Source organism: Daphnia magna, linkage group LG10 (assembly GCF_020631705.1).
Source record: "Daphnia magna isolate NIES linkage group LG10, ASM2063170v1.1, whole genome shotgun sequence".
Classification (NCBI taxonomy): domain Eukaryota; kingdom Metazoa; phylum Arthropoda; class Branchiopoda; order Diplostraca; family Daphniidae; genus Daphnia; species Daphnia magna.
The window spans coordinates 1,774,364-1,800,511 of NC_059191.1; the positions used below are offsets into that span (position 1 = coordinate 1,774,364).

Sequence of the window (26,148 nt, forward strand, 5' to 3'; positions counted from 1 at the left end):
ATCCAGAAACAAGAAAAACGAAGAAAAATGCGCTAACGCAAATGACGAAAGTCTTTTTTGATTTACAAGTCAAAAGATGAAAAACAAAAGGTTTCATCACGCTGGAAAACCGATGCACCATTGTGACTCTGTTGGAAAGCGACTTCTCCTCCTCTCATAATGATTTCAAAACACGCGCCCTGACTTTCTGGTCCGCTATAAATCGCTTATTTTATCACCCCTCCCTCCCGACTCTTTGTTTCACTGCCTCCCCACAACAGCATAAAATTTTTCATCGACAACAAAAACGACTTTTGATTCATTAAAAGCACATCACCTGGCGCGTACTCCACCCTCGGGACTTTAAACACCAGTTCCATTTTTCGAAGTCTAGTGCCACCGATATCCCACAGATGGCGTTTCTTCAGATACACCACTGCGCTAGCGCGCCTCTCCAACGTGAAAACTCCCACACACACACACTGTCTCGTGAGTCACTTACGAACCTATGCACACAACAAGGGGAATACTTGCAGTGAGCAACCACGGTTCACGAGAGTCTTGGCGTGTTAGTAAGAACGTCTAGGGTTGCTCGTGAGGGCTGCCACTTCAGTGTGTGTCGCGTGCTCGCGAAGAGCAGACGACTGTATATTTACCCAGTGACTCGTGTGGTCAGACGTTCGTGTGGCTGCTCTTCGAGAGTTCCCTTTCTTTTTTTGAAACAAAAATAAATACCAACTAAAGCCGTGGCCGAAGTTTATCGTGAATGTTTGTTGACTAAATTGGTGCGTCTAAATAAGACAGTAACTGGAAAGAGTCAGTGCCAAATCCTTGGACTTGCTGTTCTTGGCCAAGAGGGTGGACAACATTGTGTAATCAAGAGACTGCTGAACAATTGAAAAAAAAGAGAGAAAAAGGAACAATTGACGGCCTGAGGGTCTTGTGTCCGTTCGCCATGCAATTATTTTATCGGAATCATCTTCATCTCGCCCAGTCGTGGCAACAGGTACGACAACGAGGGCAAGAAATTGCCCTATCATCGTAATAATCGTGAAAAAATATGAACGTTGTCTAGACGTTTTCATTAGATTTCATTTGATTTGAGAATTTCGAAAATGCATGCCTGTCTTGTTGCTCGCAGTTCGCTCTAGAAATGGTGAAGAACAAAAGATCACTCGTTAGTTTGCATGTCACCTCGCGTCCAGTTAGAAAGTGGCATTGGCGTGCACAAACATTCCGGTTTTTTCTTGTCTTCCAAAAAATGACTTATCTATTCATGGTAATATAATTTCTACAACATCAAACATCGCGTTTGAATGTAACAAGCAACTTCCAGTTCGAGAACTAAAAATTCTTTTTCACAAAAATAGGAATGGTATGGCCATTCATTGGACGTTTTTCATCGGTGCGTTCCCATCTGAACAAACCCCAAGTGACGCGTGCGTGCGTGCCACCAATCGGCGGTTTGCGGTGGTGGGTGCATCATGCGATGCGACGATTACGAGGTTGATACGGTTCATTTGCATCCTATAGGTAGCTCTGTAGTTTCATCTTTAAAGACTTATTAGAAAAGCTCTTTTGAAGGGGAATTTCGCCGTCCATAAAAAACAAAAAAAAATGCTTCTTTTGAAAGGAATAAAGCGATCCTATTTAAAGGTGATGCTTTTATTTTGAACTCTTCTAAAAGAAGCGTACATGCAAATGTCCTGGTTCTCATAGGGATTGAAGCGAGGGACATACTGACGGGCTTAAAAAAAAAAGGGACTGACGCAAAGTGATTTCTTTTGAAGGCGGCCATTTAGAAATAAGAATTTTCTTTAAATGTATGACACTCGATCCATATACCGGGTAGTAATGTCATATATGTGTAGTCACGAACAACTTGCGGGGCGTTAATGGAAGGATTTATACGATTGTGTTGTGCTTCCATCATCATCCATTCTGGCGTCTTTTTTTCTTTCTTTTTTTTTTGACAACAAAAGTCCCGCACCTCGCACCTTTTCCCACATAACAACGTCCATCAGTAAACCGTTAAGTGCGCGTCTAACGTTCAAGCCGCTCGTTTCGTTTGCAACTTTGGGGAAAAAATCAATTCATTGAAAAAGAAAATGAACATTGCACCAGCATTGCACACGCCTTCTGCGTGTAAGAAGAAGCGTCGTGTGTGTTTGATGTATGCGCATTTTCTCTTTTTATTTTTTCAAATCTATTCATTTTAAAAAAATGCGGTGATACACGGCCCCGTCAAGATATCTTGGTATTCAACTATCTCTCGGCAAATTGGTCCATTCTTGATATATGGAATGATGGATGGTGTGTACACACGGTGGAAATTCGTGACGATGGTTCACGATCTATTGCCATTTAGAACACGAAAAAGGCGCGAAAATTCAAACCGTTTAAACGTCAAAACGCGCTAAAAGCTTTTTTTTTTTATTATTATTAAATGGAATCTTAGTGTATAGAAAAAAACAAGCTTTATTATTAATGGAATGCAGTAGGTTCGAAGAAGAAAGAAAAAAGAGCATATTGAAAAAATCGGGATGGATTGGGAAGAAAGAAAAAAAAAAAAACGAAAAAGAAGGCCATAAAAGGAAATAGGTGAATGTAATTCACGGGTGGTAAGAGACCACGGTCGACTCGGTCCATCGCAAAGAAAAAAAAATCGCTTCCACAGAGATTTTTTTTTTTCGTGATGCTTGCCCGGTAAGGCACACAACGATGTCTAATCTACGGCGGCCAAGCGAGAACGAGTGAAAGTTCCTCAAGATTCCTTTTTTTTTTTTTTTAAATCTCTAACATTTCTTGAGTGCATGGTAAAGGCGAGAGAGAGAGAGTCTGAGGGATGGTTACAGCAAGGTCGTTTCCAACAACAACAACAACAAACGTTGGGTTTGGAATGTCCGTTTTATGTATACCGGACCCAAACTGAAAAAATAACAAAATTTACCTTCCAACTGCAACGCCCTAAAGCATATTTTTATTCTGTGCATATTCAAATTTAAATATTAAAAAATTCGAATTTTTATTTTTTTTGCGTAGATCCTTTTTTTGTTTTGTTTTTTCCCTTTCTATATAGGGGCGATGTTGTCGACGTGTACGGAAGCTAGTTGATGTTCATTTCCGCTAGATGTGACATATGCCCATACAATCCATAGATTTATGATTATATTACAGACAAATAATTTATGTCCATTTGATGGCAGTTCACTGATTATATTTCTCTTGTTGTGTCCCTTCTTCTTTTGGACAATCACAAAAAAAAAAAAAAATGCAGGTGTGCCGAGTTAACCGAAGATGATGACACAAGGGACGACGCAGGGAAGCGGTGGACATTTACGACCGCCCCGTAAATACACGCCCAGCGAGACCACACAGGTAAGCGACATTTTCATTGTCTAAAACTGTCTGATAAATAACAGTAAATATGTTTCTCAAAAGCTCATTTAATGATGATGCTGTTCAACTGACATCTATCGACGCTAATTTAAGACATTCATCGTAACGAATCGTTTGACATTTCTTTCTAAATTCTGCTCGTCAGCGCAATTTTGCTAGCGCAATACGAGTCGCACAATTAAGTTGGCAATAATCCAATTAGTCTAATCACGGTATCCGTGCAGTCGGGCAACCTGGAACTTTCGAATGAAAAGGGGGGCAAGAGAGAGAAACGAGGGGTGGATGGAACGAATGGAGGACAAATAATGCAAAGGAAAGATTGTTCCATGTTGTGTCTACTGTGCCGCTACATTAGATGGTGAATTGAAGGGGGGGAGGGCGAGTGGCGCAATCAATCGTCATCGAGAAATACAGAGAGGGGTTGGAAATAGATGTCAACCTATTAAAGCCTCTATATATTCCTATATATAGACAAGGGGGGGTGCACAAAACCTCTAATGGCACGAGCCCCATAGGCTATAACATATTGATGTAGGCTATATACACCTTTAACCAAGATTGCGTTGGACATTTATTTTTCTTTGGTTTCGGCCATTGGAGGCATCGCACAAGAAGAGTAATGAGCTCCTATTGTCGCTATGGTTACGTATGAAAAAGAAAAAAAAAAGCCTTTTGGAGACATTTGACAGAGAGGGGGGATACTCCTATTGCAACACAGTTCATCAGTCTCTTCTTTTTTTTTTCTATATATACTTCAGGTCTATTGTTACCTCATTTTCTTGGGGTAGGGTCCCTTTTTTTTTGTTGTCAAGATCCCCCTCATCCTCTGCCCCCTTCCGTCATCATAAATGGATGGATCGTAATGCACTAGACGTGTCGTACTTGCATGTTGGTGGGCTCCAACTTCTTTCTTAATACCAGTAGGCCATCAGCATAAGCCCCTTACCTATGTGATGAGAAAAAGAAAAGGATCATCCGCTCTATTAAGCAAAACCGAGTGGAATGCATTGTACCGTGCGCAATAATAAGGCTCTTATTATGTAACAAGGCACGATTGTCAGATATATATAATATTTACGTATCTGATGTTTCGAAAGATTGTCATCTTTTTTGTGTGTGTGATGTGGTCATCAAATCTTGAAGAAAAAAATGATTTTCTGAAGGAAAAAAAAATCGATAAGAATCAAAAGTCCATCACTGCCAGAAGCGACGTGTGCTGGGATAAAGGGGTTTATGTTAAAAGGGAAGGAAGGCTCTCTTTTTCTAGAGGGATATGTGTATCGCAGGAGGGTGAAGTGGGTTATATAGAACGAGATGGAAGATGCATCGAAGAGACCCTAGCCTTTCATCCCTTTGATTGGATCTTGTCCGTCACCCCTCGTTTTTGCACGTAACTTGCCTTTTTTCCACGCATGAAATGCTAATGAAAGCCGAGGGGGTTGAATTCGAAATGCAACACACTTCGAACTGAGGGGTAAGAAATTCACGTGTCTCCTGTCAGCAGCGCAAAGGGCCAGTCAACGATGACGTGTGAAGGGAATTTTCTCTTTATTTAGAGGTGAGAAAATCAACACCTCGCGTTCAAAAGTTCGTCCACGGAAAGTTGAATGTGGACGGCCATTGTATGCGGAAAACATTTCAATCAAGATCAGCCAGTACAGTTGAATAGCTTACACCCACCAGTTTCAAATGATCAAAGGTCGCATGTATGTAAGGTATGTGAGAGCGTATAACGTAACAATGTCAATAACACACACACACACGCACGCACACCGTGAACGCCGTGTGTTAGCCCTGTCAACGGGTCTCCCCTCTCTCCTACTGTTGTCACAATCAGCAACGGTTCTCTATCAACATTTCACGAGATATGCCCTCTTTCGAATTGTATAGTCCGTTGACAAAGAACGTTTCTTATCTCACGGTGGATTGGGGCATCACACGTCCCCGATCCATCAACCGACATTTTTATTTCCCTTTTTTCAAAAGGCTCCGCCAAAAATTGTTTTTTTCCTATTGAAAATGTCCCGACTGATTTTTTCAAGAAAGAAATTCTTGGAAAAATTCAGCGGAAACTTATGGCCGCTGTTTATCTGACGATGTAAAGAAAAAAAAATCGTGATGGGGGGTATTCAATCGAAAAAGAAAATAGAAGGTGGCCATATTTCTCGAGTCAGCAGGTTTTTTGTTTTTTAAATAAATGTTTTAGATGATAACGAATTATTTTTTGTTTCAAAAGATGCAAGAAGACGAGCGCTTCTAAACAATTTTTACATATCATTTTTTTTTTAAACAAAAATTATACGTTTGATGGAGGGAGGCCTGGAAAAATACCCCACGACATCAGAGATTACCCAGGGCAATCAGAATGTCAGATCTTAATGAGAGTGGGTCGTTGTTTTTGTTTGATCACGCGGAGCCATATAGGAGAGGGGAGTCGAAAATCTTTTCCCGTTGTGTTTATACACACGAAAACATCGTACAGCGTCGTGTATAGATAAGAGATGAAACTAAATCAGTCATCCATACAGCACCCTCGATGGAGATTGCCCTGGACAACGCACAGCCCTCTCCCCATTTGATGCAGTCTTACACACACACAAACACACACACAAATAAGACCTGTCTCATTTTCGGTTGGGAACTTGATCCGCCGAGCAGGTTTAAGTCCATGCGCAGCACAGTCCATATTTACCTTTACACCAATCGAATGACATTTTAGCTTGATGAGGTTTCAATGTCGCCATAAATTGATGGATCATCCCCAGGCGTGTGTATATGTAAATCGAATGGGGCAAATCATTTCGCTTATACTATATAAAATTGAATGTCAAAGACTAATATTTGTGAAAGCCAGACCTCAACGACGGCCTCCCAGCGTTCGAATATGCCAGTTGGGTTCGCTTGGTGGGTTAGATGACTTTGAAAAGGTGGGGGGGGTTAAATAAACATTATACTATTTGCGTGGTAGACAAATTATTATTCCTGCCACCCTTGGTCGGCCTTTTTTTTTCTGCCACACACCAGGTGGCCTTACTTTTTCATCCATTCGTCATGTTTAGAAAAACGTCTTTAGCTTCTTCCGATTTCATTTGAGTAAACCAATAGCCTTGTTTTCGCCCCCCTACCTTCGTCTGCGCTCAATATACTCGCTAAGCCTCCCCCCCGAAATAACAGAAGAGCGTCTCTATGCTCATTTTCGAAATGAGAAACAAAGAGTCCAAAAAGGCCAGCTATAGGGAACAAAAATGATCCAGCCGGAAAGGGAACATACGCGGGGGTTAGAGACGGCACATGCGGAGCAGACTTGTTCATCAGTGCGAACGCATAACACGCGAAAGAGAGAAAATGTTTGACTATTAGTGAAAAGAAAAAAATAAGAAGAGACGGCCAAGAAACGAAGAAGATGGGGGGAGATTTCTATGAGGAAGACGGGCTGACATCAGCTGAAAAGAAGAGTTCCAGCACGTGTCTCTTTATACAAGCGTCGGAGCTGGAGGGAAAAGAGGAAACTTTTATCTACATTCTTCTGCTGTGCAATGACCGTCGTATTTGCTGCGATAGTTCCCGGAGAACTTTATTGAGTTGCGTTGAACGTGATGTGCACCGACAACACGCCTCACGTCTATTTTACAAACACAGCCGCCGTTCAATCTCCCTCTATGTATATGTGCTAGGCAGTGCTTTTATTTTATACGCATTGTATAGATTGCCCTCTACGTTTGTTGCGTGAGTTTCAAGTTTGTTTTTTTTCTGTTATCAGTTGTAGAGTTTTTGGGGGTGATTGATTTTTTTTTTTTTTTAAAGATGACGACATGTTTAAAGACCTCGTATAGATAAATCTGATGATTTCGATTGTTTATTATCGTCGCATAGTGGCATCACGAAATAGATGCGATCACGCGTTTGTTGTTTGTCCACTGGTCGATTGCCTGCATCAAAAATCGATTTCACTCTCGGCTTTTGGTGATTGGATTATTTTTAAATAATGTCCCGTTGTTTTATATCCGAGTGGATGGGGGGGGGGGATTTCTTTAAAAAAAGAAACTGATTTTGGTTTGAATTTTTTTCCTCGTGCAAAACTGTAAATTGAGCTGTACGGGATTTACGGCGTTAACACGAGTCATTGCGCGTTTGAACGCCGCTGAAGAGAAATCGATGGTGAGACATCAAAAATGGTCATATCAACTTGACCCGGGCGTCAACGGGCTCATAAAATCTTATTTCTTATTTTTTATTTTTCTTTATTTTTATATGTTATCGTTTGGTGTTTTTGTTCCCCCCTCCACGGATAGAGAAAGGCGAAGAGAGAGAGACTTATTATTATAGCGCGGACCGATCCATAGGTTTTATTTTTATTTGTGCGCAATATAACCAAACGGCCCCCCCCCCTTTTCATCAATGGTCTTATTGCTTGATGTTGTCGATGATTACACACGCACACAAGGCTGGCTATCGAAAAAGGCGTGATATTTTCCTCTGCGTCAACGACTTGGCAACGATGTCCACCTCTATCGTGATTCATCGTGCCTTCCGGCTGCTGCTTTTTTCTTTTTTTTTGCTTCCCGATTTCAAACGATTTCTGATCTCTTCGACGAATGTGAGGCGATTTTCAAAAAGGCTGAAACGGATCGATCCTTTTCAATTTATTCCCTTCACCCCCACAGTTCACCCCTCGTCTATAGGGGGAGGGATGAAAGCGGGAAACCGTCCGTCACACCCCTTCGTTTGATTTCGAGCCTCCGTTCCAAGACAAACACGAGCTGATAGACTCTATATTTGCTTTTTGAAAAGAAGGAGAAAGACAAGTAGACCAATATAAAAAGAATTGCATTTTGTGTGTGTGTGTGTGTGTGTGTGTGGCCCCACTGCCTTTTCAATTTTTCCCTCTTCTTTATTCAGAAGAATGGCGTGTCACGCTATCGTGTGTTTTCCACGATAGCGTTCCCTTCTGTGTTTTGTTTTTCAGACGAGAGTTATTGGTTTGGATGTGTAATCTGATGCACGTCGCCATATAAGAATGTGTTACACGCGATGATTCAATTGTTGTATTACAGCAGACAATCTACTACATTTTTTTTTCTTCCAAAAATGGAGTCACATCTTGTTTACATTGTGATGGCCTGCTCCATAGGTGCTTCAAAAAAAATATATATAAAATAGAGGCAAATATTTGAAAAATGAAGGATAAAAAAAGGCATTAGCAATTGAAGGAGTTGCCATTGGTTACCATACATCACCTCTTCGGATGATGTGTACAAGACCTGCTTTAAGACGCTTTCTTCCCCCCTCCACCCCACACTATAACTCCTCCAGCACTTTTTCTCTTATTACGTACACACACACATCCTCTCTCGCTCTCTCTCCCCTGTGTGCCCGACTTTCTTCTTCCCCTCCGTCGCTCTCTTCCCGTCCATTATTTACTTTTCCTCCTCTTTTTTTAGGGGGGGGGGGGTCGCTGCTCTATACGCACTCCGGGACTTTTGGTATATTTTTCTAAAAGTCTCCGATGACCTTCCCTCCTTCACCAGTAACGCTCTTGTATATATAGACAACACAAACACGCAGACGGAGCAAAAAAAGAAAACCTTCGTATTATATTTACAATATAATGTATGTACCTTTTTTTCTTTTTCTTCTTCTGGGTTTACATTACATGGCGCACGCACTTATTTTTTCACGGGACATATTGCAGCCGCGGGAGTCGCAAAAAAGGGCTGTGTGGTAATCCCCTTCTTGATACATCCCTATTTTGTGTGTCCTCTCCTCGTTTTATACTTTCGTCATTAAACATTTTCATCGTATAGATTACGCACGCACACGTCGTTATTCATGACGTTAAAAATACATATTTAAAAAGGGATAGCTTATTTCAGTCAAACGCGTATCGATTTTCCCTATTTTTTTCGTCAGTCAATTTCAGAAAAAAAGGGAGAATATCAAACGATCCGGAAATACGAGCAACGGAAGTTGCGATGTAAAAAGAAGAAGTCGATACGGTTGATATTTGATGAAGGACGACAGCTGGAATGGCACTTAATTTCTTGGCTTCTCTTTTCCATTTATAACATCCGAGTAAACTTTAAAATGCGTAAGACGTGAGGCACGATGTTGAGCTAATGATCTTTGATCAAGGAGGTGGGGGGTTATAATTTCTGGAGGCGTTGCAGGAAAAGAAAAAGGGCGTGGATAAATGCATACGTGTGTGATGAAAATGAACCAACGATGAGGGGTGCGTCGCTAATTCCAATAGCATCTGCGTCTGACACCTTCAACACACACAAAATTTGAACGCATGGAAAACAAATGCTTAATTGGAGCTGCTGTTGCGTTCATTACATACACAAGGGAGGACATTTAAAGCCATCAAAACGAAAAAAAACAAAACAAAATGAATCAGTTTGACAAGTCCTCAAGAACTGTGCGATGAGAGAATAACAGCTTCCGAGTTTCGCTTTTCCTAAGTTAATCCCAATGCGCTCGTATTATTGTCTATATACCCTCCCCCCTGCCATATCTCCCTTTAAAAACAAAAATCTAAATATAGAAGAGGATTTACTGTGCGGCTGTCTCCTTGTATTTTTGCTATCAGGTTCTTCTTCTTTTTTTTTTCACCCTCCTCCTTGTTCTATTGCTTCTGTGTATATACGACACGGGAAAAAAAAGAGGGAAACGGATACACACAGGGAGAAATAGATGCTGGAAGAAAGAAAATCCTCCTGTTAGTGCACCAAGGAATTTGTTCTTTCTATTTTCTTTTTTAGTTTCTCTTCATCTTCTAACCGCTTCGGTTGTCCTTTTTCTTCAATTTCGTTCGCACACCGCAAAGAAGTTCCGCACCAACGGCCATCTTTTGATTCCAACCCCCCCTCCCTTTTTATTTTAAAATTATACACGTCACGGTGTCTTTATCAGCAGGATAACAGCAGTGATTTGTTGAGTGATGCTCTGTGATGCATCCGGTTGTTTTCTGTGCGTCGAATGCATTTGCCATTTCATTGGAAATCATTTCCAAAACGAACGACCTGCTGTTCTATTCCAAGAAAATCAGCTGTTTTATTGGACGTGATCGTGCGGGCAACTAGCCAATTCCTCCCTCCCTCTCCCTCTCTCACGCTCTATCGATGATTGTTACCTAAAGTGAAAAAGAAAGAAGAAAAAAAAAAACAAAAAAAAACAAGAGAATTTTCTATTTGATTGGCCACTACATCTTTCCTCCTGTTTTTTTATTTCGATAAGACAACAATTCGAAGGAAAGAAGTAGGGGAGAAAGTTGATTCTACAATAGCGCGCCCCGTTGAAAGTAAATGATATGGGAACTACTCCCCAGTTGCTACTGACCATCCACCACGGCCGAAGACTATCGTGAACTTCTTTTTGTTGTTGTTGTTATTGTGTCTACCCCCTTTTTTCTTTCATGCGCATTGTCCATCTTGCGAAGTTGATTGAATTCTACTCCATCAAAGAAACTTTGGTGTGTATCGTAAATCTGTTCAAGTGCTAATCCAATTAGTTCGTGCTCGCAACAACCATCGAATCTTCTTTTCTTGCGCGCAATCAACATAAGACGGATCGCTCTTTGCGTGATTAAAAAGAAAAGAAAAAAAATGTGATATGCTCATCTCTGCGAAAGAGTATCGCCATCGAGGGATGGCGTGTCTTCGGACGTGGGATTCCGACGAGAATCTTTGCTCTCCGCTGCGTCCGCACCAGCAAAAACGACAACAATCGATCAAGAATTCGTGCGCGGTCGCTAAAGCGGCAGAGTCTCCGCAAAACAAATGCATCACGCAGGTATGGTATTGACGTTCATGTCGTCGGGCAAAAGATCATTTAAACTCAACGCATTTCCGGTTGCGAGTCGATGCGTATGCAAATGAACTTCCGACTTAGGGCTAAAGCGCATTAAAAAAGAAGAATATGCAGATATTTAGGCGTGACTGATGGCTCATCTGTTGGCCACATGTTTTCTTGCAGGCCACCGTCGCATACCGTTCCGCAACATCACGCCCTCTTGCATCTGTTTGAAAAATTCCATTCATCATTTTTTTTCTCGATGTTTTGTATATATATAATAAGCATATCCTGTTGTATAGTCTGTTATACGATGCACAGGAACCAATTATGTGTAACTAGGGGAGGGAATTGAAAAAAATAAAAGGCAGGGTGTTTGTCATAGATAGTGCAACATTCCAAATAAACATTGGCTATTTACGGAAACAGCTGCATCATTATGATTATGTCAAGCAAAAAATAAGCGTACACGACTAACGCATTTTTTTTTTTTGTTTCTCTTGGCGATGACAGATCTACACCGACTGGGCCAATCATTACCTGGAAAAGGTCAAATCCAAGAGACGCATACAGGATTTGCCTAACGATGTCACCGACGGAGTTATCCTGGCCGACGTCATTGAAGCTGTCGGTAAGTTTGGCAACGCGCATGAGGGTTAACACAAATCCATTCATAATTTTTAATTTACTATTATAAAAAAAAATAAAGAAAGAATAAACATAGACAAAGGGGAGGGTCATCCATCTTGATGTACGTCGTAATGTAAATAAATAATTAGCTATTCATCAGTTCAATATAAGAAATGGGGTGGAAATGGGGCTATCCATCATCAAATCATCACCCCTCATCAGATGCTAATTAGCTAATCGTCCATTCATTTTCTAGCCAATCAGAAATTACCGGACGTCAACCGCAAGCCCAAAAATGCATCGCAAATGGTGAGTCAAAAATGTGTTTAGAATCACCTTGTGAAATATAGTTTGTTTGGGTCCCACTTTCAATGATGGCCGTAGACACGAGTCGGAAACGTAACAAAAGAAGAAGCTTTCATGCATTTCAGATTGAGGTCAAATTGAATCACGTGCCCAAACGATGGCTATTGAATTGCGTATATATGTACAAGGTCTTTCGCCATTATAGAAATTGAGAACACGGCAAGCGAAGGGCTATTCTATTTCAAAACAATAGACCAACCACAAATAACGAAGCTGTTGGGCTGCATATCTGAATTCAATCGGTTTTTTTTTTTCCACCTTCCTTTCAACATTTTTATTGACAAGACACAAAAATTCAATAATGCGGTGGCTTCATGGCGAGAGGCTCTGTCCTATTATTTTCCAAAGTGTTGTAAAAACTAATGCTATAAAAAAACAAAACATCAGGACAAGTTACATCCTATATACATTCCCATTCAAAAAAATGTAAAGCAACAAACAAAAAGGCACGAAAAATTTAAAGGGCAAGATTTCTAGCTGACTCATCTTTTTTGGAAAGTGATATATAATCCGGCGGAACGAAGTGACATCCGGTCTGTAGCCCCACGTATTATACTCGTTAATTAGTTGAATGCGCTAATGGAAATGAAATCCAAATTGGAGTTGATTGTTGATTTTCTACCTGTATACACTTTTGTCACAGATTCATTGTGAAACTCAAAAGAATCTCTCTGCGTGGTTCCAGATTTATTTTACTTTTATAAACAGCAATTTTCTTCTTCATTTCCGCCGCGAATTAACAATCGAGAAAACCCTCCGCCCTTCTCTCTCAAACCGACGAAAATTCAGAAAGGAAACGTAACAAGAAATGTGTCTAATATATAAAAAAAAAAAATCAAATAAAATGGAGAGAAAGAAACTCACTTATTTTCCCATCAGCTTACTACTAATGTATCTGCTGTACTGTGTAATAGATGCCCCGGAGGAAATTGTTTTTTTTTTTTAAGAAGGCTCTTAAGGTCGTCCTCTTCTTTTTTTACGATCATGAAACGCATGATGCGGCAAACATTTGTAAATTTCTATCCCTCGTTTTTTTTTTTTGTGAATCCCTGATTGGGAACTTTTAATGCGATGCCCCATTCGTTAATGAGAATCTCCATTATAAAAGGCGAGTCTAAGATTCGAACATTTTCCCGCGCTATCGAACGAAATTTCTACCCGTTAACCTCGCGCACTTATCATCCTTAGTTTTCATCGCCTTTTTTTTTTTAAATTTTATTCTTTAGTTATAGAGTATTATATATTTTACATCAAATAATTATTAATGCAATTCCTATGGTGCCTTGTGCGGCTTTTTGAAATAATTCGTTCCAACTCGTTAAGCGCTGATCTCCGTTCTAGATAAAAAAAACGCGATTAGATTATCGGCTAGATTAGAAAAGACACTCGAGCTCGATTACCGCGATGCGGTGCGTCTTTGAACGTATTCACGCTATAGCGGGGAACACACACATGTGTGTAGATATTTCCCCTTTTGCAGTATGCGGCCACCGCTAATGCATAGTCGTGAATCCATTTATATATATATACGAAGCGCGGCTGCTTTCTCTCGATATACAAGAGCACGGCACTCGCCGGTTTGCGGCCGTGCAATTTATAGCCACCCGTCGAGCGTCTCCCGCTCCCGACAGCGGCGCCTTGCTGTACCCACAGCCAGTGGTCCTGTCCACTTCCAAGAGCCTTGTCTCTTTTTCTTTTCCCTTCTTTCAAATGGCTCTATTGAGACGATTTATAGGCCCTTTATCTTAACATATTCGATTGTTTCACTTGATAGTTTTATGCTGGCGACTGATGGGCCTTTGAAAATATTCTCGCTGACTCTCGTGTGAAAATCCCGAACCACTCACGTTAGGCTTCAAAGGCAGGAATTATCGGATACATAAACTCATTCCGCTTGTTTCCCCTTTAATTGAAAATGATGAACGTGAGTTGTTTTTTGTTTTTTTAAGTCAAAATTGCCGGCCTCTTATATGTAGCGGGGAATATATACAGGCCATAAACTATAAGGAGGAACAGTAGTTGATTTTCGAGTACAAGTTTATTTTTATTTTATTTCATTTTATTTTATTTTTTTGTATTATTACAAACGTCGCCGAGGTCGGATCATCGATCTTCTATCGCCTTTCACATCAGTAGCGACGATCTCCGTTCACTATTTGCTTGTAGACATGGAGGAAAATACAAGATGGGGGTGAAGAAGGAAAGCGGATACTGTGTACTAGATTCTTTTTTCCAGTTTGAACACGATATAAAGAAGCCATTCCACGCCATGGGGTTTTTTCTTCTTTTTTTTTTTTGTTCGTCTGTTATCTGCGGAAAAAAAAAAAAAAAACCCAAGAGATTTACTGGGATTTTATGTATGCAGACAAACACGGAGAGTGAACGCGTCTATCCTTTGAACCAACAGCAATAAAAGAAAAAAAAAGAAAAAGAAATTTCTTTCCCGATGTATCGTCTTCCATTCTAAACGCGGGGTCGGGCGTAAATCACGCCATCTAGCGTTCAACGGTTTCAAGAATAGTTCCAACACGAAATGAATTTTTCTTTTTCTAAAAGGAGGGGACGCACATTTTCGCAGTCCATAAAAATAGAATTTCGAAAAAATAAAAAATAAAAAATGAGAAAAGGAACCGATGCGCGTGCAAACGTGAGAAGTCGACGATTCACAATTGCTGCCACCAACATACGGTGACCTGTAGGGTGGATGACCCTGATCGGTGGCAGTAAAAACGCGATTTTCACGCTGCACTGAGCTTCTCCCGAACGATGCAACGGTTTTTATATGGGCCGATGATGCAACGTCACGGGGGTTCCTTGTCACGCGCTATCTTTGGCCCGAAATGGCAAACACACATGTCTTGTATCGCCGTCTTGGTGGCGTGCCCTGTCGGGTGTGAACGCGGGCAAGTTCAAAGCTGCGGAACGGACGAGCGGCATCTGTATTAAAAAAAATAAAAAATAATTCTCAATCCCGCGTTTCGTTCATCGCACATTCTTCATAGCCATCGAACCGATGCGTCCGAAATTTATTGCGGGCTGAAATGTATCATTATTATGGTGTGTTACTATCCTATTTTTCTTGTCTTGACATCATCATTTCCAATATCGACGTGCAATCGATTCGTTTGTTTTCATTTCCCATTACGGAGAAGATGGATCATCGGGATACACGCAAGTCGGCATAAACGAAGATTTGAATCGACACATTTAGATGGGGCCTTTTGTGAAGGAATAGTTAGATGTGTAGTAGACAGTGCTAGCAGCAAAAAAGCCGGCGTGTTTGGGAATGCCTGAAAGTGCTGCGCCCCCTTACGTTATGCGTGTGGGAGGAGTCGCCCTTGTGGATTACATATTTTCGCTTGAAAAATATATCAGCTGGGGCTCCGACCAAAGCGGTCAGTACACAACTGGCATCCCAACCTGTTGGCCGCTTTTTTTCTTTTAATTCAGAAATTTTTTATTTTTTTTAAAGGGCCTTTTAACAGCGTAGAGTGACGTGTTTTTGTTGGCTGTCATAAACACGTCCGTGTGTCATAAGAAAGAAAAAGGATAATGTATCGCAAAACTCGTGTAATCTCATGGAGGACCAAAACGGGTGAAGCCTCTTATCTACGTCCGTGACTTTTATTGACATTGGTGCGAAGCTAAAGTCCAGTTGTGTACAGCGTGCTCCAAGCGTGATTTCTCTGCCATTAAAAATTAAAAGTGATTCTTTTTCTATTTTTCGTTGACTGCCATTCCATTCGGTGCGCTCTACTTGAACGTTGTTATCCCCCCCCCCTTCTTCCTTAAAAAAAAAAAGGGACAGGTAATACGATTTTCGCATTGTTGGCTGCTATTTTTGTCCTTCGTGCGGTCAATCACGAAAAGTTCGGGAAAATAGGCAAACAGAGTGAAGCAAAAGGCGGAAATCAATTCCAAAAAGATGGTGGTCATTGGCTAGCGGAAGTGGTCGCACATTGTCTCGCTCAAGTCCGCCGTAAACAACGAAGAATGCATCCATACCGGAGTTAACGGTCTCCCACCACTCTACCTGTGTAGCAACACTAACCACTTGGGGTTTTCTTTTTACATGTAGGCCTTGCGATCCAGTTTCTCGTGAGTTTTACCTGTTTTTTTTGTTTTTTTAATATAATCCCCCGTCTATTATTACATAGCAGAATCGACCGTACAGAAAAATGGCTATAGTTATCTCGCTCTATTTTTTTTGTTTGCCAATCTTCTTTGCTTTAAAGAAGTGCGCTGTAATCAGGGAAACGTTAAAAAAAAAAAAATGAAGTAACCTGCGCTTGAATGGCTCAGCGGGACACGGAATTTCTTTTGCGAGATGGTGGGGGAACAAAAAAAAAAAAAAAAGTCATTAAACTGCTGTGTGTACCTTACGGTTTATTATATTGCAGAACCGCACAAGTGTACTATAATATACAGATTGATATTTATTTATTTTTTTACAGATTTCCCGCGCTCTTTTCGTCTCGCTTTCCTCGCACGGAAACCAATCTGTTCTTTCTCCCCTCTATACGCGGTTATCAGTTCAGCCTTTTTTGTATTTGTATTTGTTTTTTTATTTTTTTTCGAAAGTTGAGAGAAGAGAAAAGAATCCAGATAAGATGAGGTGAGAGACAAATGACGCTTATATGCCCTGCCGCAGCCGTTATGCGTTTGTTGATATAAGCGAGTCAATTATAAGACACACACAAGAGATTGAAGGTTTAAATCCGGGTTGGTTTTTTTTGTTTTGTTTTGTTTTGTTTTTTTTCCCCCAATTTTACTAGTTGCATGTGTAGTATAAAACTTGAGTGACTTTCTAATGGATGGGTCGCGCATCGACGGGCCATGCCCAGCATCCGAAAGTAGATTTGAGCACGAGGTTCTCTCTCTTGCGACGATGGAGAATATCACGCGAAAGTGTATCCAAGAGAGGGGGTGAAGAAAATTAGAGAACTGTGAAAAGAGTATATCCTTGTAGAGTGTTGGTGCGAGTGTAGGACAAAAGCTACCGCTTTCAAAAAAAAGAAGGGAGAAATTTCACTGGTGAAGTGAGAGACTTTCGGATAGAAGAGTCTGTAATCTTACTCATTTATCTTTTCTCTCCTCCGCTTCTGTTCCCTTTTTCCAACCCTCGTTAGCCTCCCCTTTTGGTGAACGTTTGAGAATTTTTCTAGAGATTTTTTTTTTTTTTTCTACCCGATTTGTTCTAACGTAATATACGTATGGGGTAGAGGTCTGGAGTTGGGTTGGATGATGGAATGGATGGGAAAAAAATGTTGATGTTGAAGAAAAGGAGCATGTGGTCGTCCACTTGATGAGCCATTGTTTTTTGTTTTGTTTTGTTTCTGGGTACGCTGACCGCGTGCATCTGCGAAACAACAGATTGATAATATCGCCACTTGTCTGAGACTGCTGACGGCACTGGGCATTCCACTGGACGACGTCACGGCTAGCGATATCCATCAGGGCAATTTAAAATCAATCCTCACCGTCTTCTTCGCCCTTTCGCGCTACAAGCAGCAACAAAAACTACAACATCAACAACAGCAGCAGCAGCAAGAAATGGCCAAGTAAGATTTCAGAATAAATACTATAATTATAAATACGTCATGCAAGGTTTTTTTTTTTTTTTTGATTTTGCTTTGTATATATTTTTATTATAGGATTCCGGTTGCCAAAACGAACGTGTCTTCCATTCCGGCGGTTGGACCCGTTAAAAGACCGGGGCAGGTGCAAATGATTTCAAAAATCGCAGTGCCATCTAGCGTGCATTATGGTAATGAAAAACGAAAATGAATGAAAATTGAAATTTGAAACTGACGTCTGGAGAGGGCAAAAATTTTACCGGAAAAACAATCTTACTATCAGTTGGATGAATTAAAACAAAACTGTTGGATTGCATTGAAGGCAGCTCCACCAAGTGTAATTAATTTTCTGTGGGAAAGAAAAGGGAAAACGGAACAAAAGGGTCGGGACTGAGCCCTGAGGCAGTGAGGGTTGACCCTCGTGTGTTTGAGTCAAGTACAGCGGAAATGATACGAAGGGTGAGAGAGAAAGGTTTTGATGCGAACATGTAATCAACTCAGTGAGTTGTTGCATCGGTGGGCCGTTGCTCTTTCGCAGTTGCTTCACAAGAAGCTTCCAGTATCTTCTATTGAATGCTAACACTCTGATTTGTGATGGTTTTTGGTTTCATTTAAGGTACCACATGTTGTTATTTGTTTACTTCTGCTGGTTGAGCACATTCCGTGCATTGCATTCATTTCTCTTGCGACTACCACCTGTTGGAATCAAAGTTTTCATGGTTTCTTTGTTTTATCCAGGCTCACCACAGCTAAGACCAATTTCCAGCACTGCAACATCTGCTGCCAGCTCTCGGTCAGCTAGCCCCAGCCTTTGCAGCACCGGTGATTTAACCATTTTCTTAACATTTGTTTTGTTTAATTGCCTTAATTGCATTTTGTACTGCCAAATTAACAGGAAGTGGCAACCTTTCTTCAACCAGTTCGCTCATACCACGCACTCCAACCAAAACCAACACTTCAGCAAAGTAACAAGACAACTACTGTCTTATAGGAGGACAATGTGCTCTATCAACTAATACCCTTTCTGTGTTAGGATAAATTCAATCAAGACACCTTTAGTTGCACATCCAATACAGAAGCAATCCATGCTTGACAAATTTAAATTATTCAAACCTAGCGACAAATCAGTTGGTGAGTAAAACTGTCAAGTGTCATGCATAGTTCAAGTTTCATTGAAATGTTGTTGTTTTTAAAGGTATTCCAACAGCTCTGTCAAAACGGCCTTCTAGCTCAAGCGGTTTCAGTTCTGGACGTTCAGAGCAGGGAGATAGTTCGTTCAATAGCAATAACGGTCATGCAGCTCCATTAACGACTTTGGCAGTATTCGACCAACCACCACAACAGAAGAAAACGATACCCAATCCTCTTGTAGTGCAAAACGGAACCAAAGAACGAAGTATCAGAACTCGAGCAAAGAACTCGCCCAAATTGTCGCCCAAAGTGAAAAGAGTCGCTGAAACGGAAGAAATTGGCAATATGAAGGTGAACGAACAACAAGCAACCGTGTCAGCAAAACCCTTCTGCTCTGGTGGCAGTGGTATACCTAAGCCGACAGCTGCCGTTAAGGGTACCGCCAAAGTTGTGAAGAAACCAAGTGTGACGGAAGAGGCCGTCTTGGAGAGAACACCCGGTGATGGCAAAGAGGTTCCAATGGCAACAAACAAAGCTAGTTGCAAGTCTGAAATAGTAGAACCCTCTGCTGTGGATACCGCTTCTTCGGTGCTTCACGATTCTAATTTGTTGTTAAACTCCTCAGCCGCATCTCACAAAGAATCTGCGTTATCAAGTCAAGTGGCCGTCAAGTGCAGCAGCGGCACGGATAGCCCTACCATTCGTCTTCCTTCGATTGCGGATACGAACGAGCCCAGTAGTCAACAGCCCATTCTACCCCGCTCTCAAAACCAACCAGGCCACATTTCTGACGCTCCTGATCAAGCAAATCACCAGTTAGAAATACAACCGCGAGAAAAGTTGGCAGACCGAGCCGAATTCTTACCATCAGAGAGCGACCAGCCGGACGATTGCAAGGCTGAAAGTTCCCGGTCTTTGAACAACAACAGTAGTTTTGTGGCTAAGGTGTTTCCCATGACGGGCACAGATCTAGAAAAGAATCCTTCCCCAAGTGACACAGTCAACGGTGATGCTACGAGTCAGTGTCAAGATGACGACGAGGACGAGTCGATGAATGTTCAACCTATGACAATATTTTCGCCAAACAAGAGCCTCGTCAAGCGGCATGAATATCCAAATGCACCCAACCAACCGTTTCATGACAGTCCGACTACAATAAAACGTGCAGCCAACACTTCGTACGCCGATCCGCTCGATGGCTACTTGTCCGAGGGCGGTGCGTCTCTTTATGCCCGCAAACTCCACTATATGGCGGTGACGCAGCGCAATAAAGATGAAGACAGGTGAGCATTAATTTTGATGACAAGTGAGAAATGGGTGGAAGTGTTATCGAATTTCACGGGGCAGCAAAAAACTAGAAAGGATATCAACTCGGTAGACCTTTCAAGTTTGATTGATTATGTAAATGGAGAGCAGTAAAATGACTGGCAGACGAGTAATATGATGAGGTCAATGGTGGGGGTCGGGTATCCAACACCAGGCGGAGCTGTTTGATGGTGTAACACAGTGGTCATCAACGCACGCGCAGCAGCTGCCGCTATTGATTTCCTCGCCCTCTGTGCTGCTGCATGCCTGCAACCCCTCGACCATCGCCCCAGTAGATTTCGCAGCTCCTGTGTGTATCGGCACAACTAGCGTGCATCTCGTGGGGTTATCACTCGAAATAACATTGGGTGCTGCACACACGTCGCGTTCTTTTCTTTTATTCATTTCACATCTTTTTTGTCGTTTTGTGGGCTTCGCCGTTTTTATTTGAATACAGTTACGACGACTCCAGTTCGTTGTCGAGTGGCATATCAGATCCTTGGACAGACGTTTATGGACTTCATTTGAAGGTATAAATAATGTTTTCATCGGCTTGAGTTCACACGTTTAGTGTTGACTTCGTTATCGATTTTTCTCGTTTTTTTTAAAATATATTTTCCAGATGGAACAAAATGGGGTGTATCCGGGCATACCGAACGGTTATGGAACGCCGCTTCAGAATCGTCGTCATCCACCGGCTGTCGCTGAAACTTCTCCTTACAAGTACGTATGCTTATTGTAGTTATCGACACGATCTATTAATAACATCTTGTCTCGTTTGCAGACAAATATCGAGTTCGCAATGGAAGAAGTTTATCGAGGCTGGGCGCTTGCCATCCTCAGAAAGGTTCCAAACGGAACTGTGGAAGAGTGATCCTAGGGAACGGTCACGATCGCAGCAACAGGAAATCCCTTCTCCTCGGAAAACAGAGCACAAAAAACTCAATACGATCGAGTCTGGCAAGCGAAGTAAAGTGTATACGGAAAGTGAGTCTAGCGAAAGGCGGCAACCAGCAAAAGGCGTTCCAGCTTCGTTTGGCTACGTGAAAAAGAACACTGGCGGCTATCCGGGAGTGGATTCTAAGCGATACGATTCGACCGCCGCTAACGGAAAGACAATCGGCTACAAAACAGCAAATGTGGCGACGGTTCCGAAATTAGTGGAAGAACATCACCGAGACAATAGCGTTTCAGCCAATTCAAACCGTAGCTTGGAAAGGCCAAAAACCCGTTTGAAAGTCAGTGGAGGAACCCAGACTGATATGAGCGGTCGAACATTAAAGCCGACCCAGTACAAGGCACCACCTACCTCTGTCCAGACATCGCTCAATCAGCCTTGCGGATCGTTCAGCGATTCTGAATATCAAACATCCAATAGCGGAGTGAAATTCGCATTGCCAGTTGGTGCATCACCGAATGGGAAAGTCGCCAATCAGCAAACGGGTTTCAAGTCCTATTCACTTACCGCTCCAATTGCTAATCAACTGTCTCACAACATCCGTGAACGTCTATTACTCTCCGGTACCCAGAGTCTACCAAAGTCCCATTTCAATCACATGAATGCCCGAGGTAAACAAAAGTTACGTTTCTATTAGCCAAACCCTTTCAATATATTAATATTAGTCGTAACGGTGTTCCATTGTTTTAACCTTGACTCTGCACGACTAACCGAAGGCATGGAAGAAAAGCGTTTAGCGCATGCCAATTTCGCCGCACATTTGTTTGCCGGCGTCAGCGAACTGAATGCAGAAACGGATTTGAATCTAGACTCGCCTGGAGCGTCTCAGTCTGGTGACAAATTGCGCGACAAGGACAAATCCATCAAATATGTCGTCAATGGAAGAAACATGCATACGGACGGATCACTTAGTGATACGCCTTACACGGCCTACTGGAACAAATATCATCCAAAGAACAGCAATGGTATTTTTGCTTGATATAATGAAACGTTTTTCTTTTTTGTTTTTTTTTGTATTGTGTTTAAACTGTAGTCATTTTGTTGTTATAGATATGACTGATAATCCAGACGGCAATTTGGATTCAGTAAATGCACATGGACCGAAAATTCCTTGGTTGAATAACCCTCCCAGTCCTCGGTTGAACCGAAGCAACAGTGTCCGGTAAGAAATACATTCTCTGTGTTTCGAAAGTCTTGGGAAATAATACTTAGTCATTTGGGCAGGTCAACCAAGTCAGAAAAGGTTTATCCTTCTATGTTGCAACGTAACGAAGAGGGTGAGCTCAACAATTTCAGCAATCAGACGTTAGATAACGGTGCAGATCCATCGAGCACTCATCGCTATGCGGGGTCTTCCACATCCCGGTCGTCTGTTGGCAACTACAGCGCTCTTCTATCACTCTCAAGGATGAATTCCAAGGAAGAAGACTGTGAGTTCTTTTTACTCTGTGTATCGCATGCCAACAATGTTTTGACGTGAATTGTTACCTTAAACAGGTCATGGCTCATCCCTCAGTCTGGTTTCGACAGCCAGTTCTCTGTATTCATCGCAAGAAGAGAAACAAGCGTCGGAAATCCGCAAGTTGAGACGGGAATTGGCTGAAGCTCACGAGAAAGTGAACACATTGTCTGGACAGTTGTCAACTAATGTAAGTGAAGTTTTTTGTTTTGTTTCTTTTGTTTTTTTCGATAATGATACTTTTATTTTGAAACTGATTTGCTTGTTCATTTCATTCTTGCAGGCTCACGTAGTTGCTGCCTTTGAGCAGTCTTTAGCCAGCATGACTAGTCGCTTGCAATCATTAACCATGACGGCTGAACACAAGGTAAATTCCTAATATCGTCGATAGAAGGAATGCTGGGAAAATAAAGATTTGATTTGTAGGAAAATGAGCTGCAAGATCTACGTCAGTTTATAGATCAGTTGCGCAAACAAGGAGTTCAAACCGGATCACTAGAAAAAATTGATTCGCAAGCCAATCAGTCATCAATGTCACGTCAATTATCAAGTGATTCAGTGTCTAGCGTGACGTCACAGACAACCAACATGAGCTCGGTGTCATCTTTGTCGCCTTCTCAGCCCAATGGATCGTGTTCACCGTCACCTTCACCGTCACTAAAGAAAAAGTCCTGGTTGCGTAACTCCTTTTCGAAAGCATTTTCACGCTCCAAGCGGCCCCAGGGAGGGGGTCTCCGTCAGGGCACTGGCTCTGATTCTGAAGATTCTTCTGGACCCGTACGCGGAATAGCCAGCACTTGGTCGGCTCCTTCCTCGCCCATGTTAGCTAGTCACCATCCTCATCCCCAACATTCGATCGACGTCCCAGATGGCGAAGCCGATCGATCAATACCCGTTCCAGAGACTGTTCAAGATTTGAAAAAGCAACTTAGAGAAAAAGATATGGTATTGACTGATATTCGTCTCGAAGCATTGTCTTCGGCTCATCAACTGGAGGCTCTTAAAGAGACGGTTTCGAGGATGAGGGTATGTTTAATTGAATACTGCCGATAGCTATCGTCTAGTTTATTAACTATTTACTTACATTAGAACGAAATGCTTACACTGAAACAAGATAATGAAAGGCTCCATCGTCAAGTAGAGCACCAGTCGGCTGCCTCTTCACCTCATCACACGGTCGATCGTCGTCAATCCCATCGACGATCGCCAGCCGATGAAGCACCTGTCGTCCCTGGTATGTTTTAATAGAAATTCCTCTGTAAGAATTTCCATCTTCAAAGTAATTCTTTCATTTAATCATTCCTCAGATTGGATGCTGGGGTTAGACAATGACAAGGATAGCAAATCCATCGCAGTTCGTCTTCATATCAAGCAAAAGGAAGACGAATGCAAATCGGCAACGGAGACTACTAATTTGTGGTTGATTGGTTACATAGCTGTCAGCGGGAAAACGCGTTGGGATCATCTGGATAATTCAATCTGCAAGCTCTTTAACGAGTATTTGCGACAGGTTGATCCCCAATCTCATCTTGGTTTGGACGAAGAATGTCTGACTTCTTATCGAGTTGGAGAAGTTGTGCGATCTTTAAACGTTGACGAAGAAGTCGCCACTCCGCCAGAATTGCTACCCTGTGGCTATCTGGTGGGTGATTGCAACTTCATCGCAGCAATCGTGAAACAGAGTTCGAATTATGATTTGCCAGCTTGTCTAGCGCTTGATACGCTCATACCGTTACCCATTCTGAGCAGGTAAATCTTTGTTCGTTTCCCATTACCGTGATACAACCATCAATTGCTAACATGTAACATCGTAACGTTTGATTTTTTAAGGTACGTATCGTTGCTTAACGAACACGGACGAGTCATCCTGAGTGGACCTTCTGGAACGGGCAAGTCGTACCTGGCGCGAAAACTGGCCGATTACTGTATAGAAAAGGACGAGACAACGACGTCCACAGCGTCCACCACGACGCTAAAGTAAGTGTCGTAAACAACTTGTATGTCATCGTGTTCTTCTTGTTTATACTAACACACCATTGTTTTACAATCAGGGTTGATGCTTCGAGTTGCAAGGAAGTTCGGCAATATTTAAGCCACGTATGTGAATCTTTGCTGACTGGTAACACTAGCGACATCCCTAGCGTCATCATTTTAGAAGACTTGCACTTAGCTCCTTCGCTCTGTGAGATTTTCTCGCCACTTTCTCATTTCGATTCGGTGCGAGAAAACCAAAAGTTTCCGTATCTTATCGGTACGACTGGTCCAATGGCGCAATCCTCGGTGCACCTTCAGTTGCAGTTCAATTTCCGGTGAGTGAGTCCCCTTGAAATTGGTTTAGCGAATAAGCTTGTTTAATTGGGTTGTTTGTACTTTTAGATGGATTCTTCTGGCCAATCATGCGGAACCCGTACACGGCCTTGTCCAGCGTTTCTTACGCCGTCGTCTGATTCAGAGTCAACTCCTTGCCAAATCCCGTGACGGAGCATTGGAACGAGTTGTCGAATGGATTCCTCGTTGTTGGACTCACTTAAACAAATTCTTAGAGACACACAATTCAGCGGACGTGACGATTGGTCCACGTTGGTTCCTCCAGGTTCCAGCTGACGCGACATGTTCACAGATTTGGTTCACTGATCTTTGGAATTATACATTGGCACCCTATTTGCTGCACGCAGCCAAAGAAGGACTCCAGCTTTATGGAAAACGAGCAGCCTGGGAAGATCCAACGTTGTGGATCTTATCCACGTATCCTTGGGCACAAGGCAGTGCCTGCGATGCTCTCATGCGGTAATAATTTTGATCAGTTGCATATATTTAACGTGCAATTATATTGAGCTATTTCGGTTTTTAATTGTAGACTTCGACCTGAAGATGTCGGTTACGATTCTGCAACGAGACCGAATTCCACGAGTGTTTTCAACCAGGATCGAGATCCATTGGTATGTGTAGATTAAGGAAATTAAACTTTAAGAAAAAACAAAAACAAACAAGGAGTGCCATCCATGACATAACTTCTGGATACTACTTTTGTAGGTTAATATGCTAATGAAACTACAAGAAGCAGCTGGTTTACCAAGTCCAGTGGATAATTCAGAAAACAGTTCCGAATCGATTGCTAGCACAACCGAGTCGAAGGCGACAGATTCAGTTTAATCGTAACCAAAGAACTGCAATTCAAAGTTAATTTCCTAAGCCACGCTTTTTGCATATAGAAATTATTCTTCTGAATTTTTATTTTTATTTTTTTTATTTTTTATTAAAAGATTATCTTATGTTACATGAATTTTTGAAGCGAACAATTCCCCTGTATTTCCCCGTGGTGTCTGAAGAAGCTTTTTCATTTATTTTGTGCTTACAACTCATACGATACACCAGCGGCTTTTTAAAAACCACCGTTCAATTTCCTATTTTTGTACTAGTAAATAACTACGTGCTATAAAACTCCCAGTTCAATAATCGTTCAATTCGTTTTGAATTTACCATGCAAAACTTGTTTGTAATTGTATTTGTAAACAGTACACGGCATTTTTGTACCATTTCACATGCTCAAACTT

At 41.8% G+C, this 26,148-nt stretch overlaps 1 protein-coding gene across 6 annotated transcripts; it reads left to right on the forward strand.

Moving 5' to 3' along the window:
- Positions 1 to 494: 494 nt before the first annotated feature.
- On the forward strand, positions 495 to 26,132 carry LOC116931522 (neuron navigator 2). Of its 6 annotated transcripts, XM_032939106.2 has the most exons (26): positions 495 to 985; positions 3,257 to 3,357; positions 11,683 to 11,800; positions 12,056 to 12,108; positions 17,539 to 17,726; positions 17,820 to 17,932; positions 18,480 to 18,563; positions 18,637 to 18,706; positions 18,775 to 18,872; positions 18,937 to 20,155; positions 20,635 to 20,707; positions 20,800 to 20,900; positions 20,962 to 21,746; positions 21,852 to 22,100; positions 22,186 to 22,297; positions 22,360 to 22,565; positions 22,633 to 22,784; positions 22,878 to 22,961; positions 23,021 to 23,620; positions 23,684 to 23,828; positions 23,902 to 24,343; positions 24,425 to 24,571; positions 24,646 to 24,903; positions 24,971 to 25,381; positions 25,452 to 25,533; positions 25,628 to 26,132. In XM_032939106.2, exons 2-26 carry the CDS (start codon positions 3,277 to 3,279, stop codon positions 25,745 to 25,747), a joined length of 5,991 nt encoding a protein of 1,996 aa, XP_032794997.2. In that variant the 5' UTR covers positions 495 to 985; positions 3,257 to 3,276; the 3' UTR covers positions 25,748 to 26,132. The 6 variants fall into 6 exon arrangements, with proteins under 6 accessions (XP_032794997.2, XP_032794996.2, XP_032794995.2 ...); XM_032939105.2 differs by lacking the exons at positions 495 to 985; positions 3,257 to 3,357 and adding an exon at positions 10,808 to 11,169 and having other exon boundaries at positions 21,945 to 22,100; XM_032939104.2 differs by lacking the exons at positions 495 to 985; positions 3,257 to 3,357 and adding an exon at positions 10,811 to 11,169.
- The last annotated feature ends 16 nt before the right edge of the window (positions 26,133 to 26,148 follow it).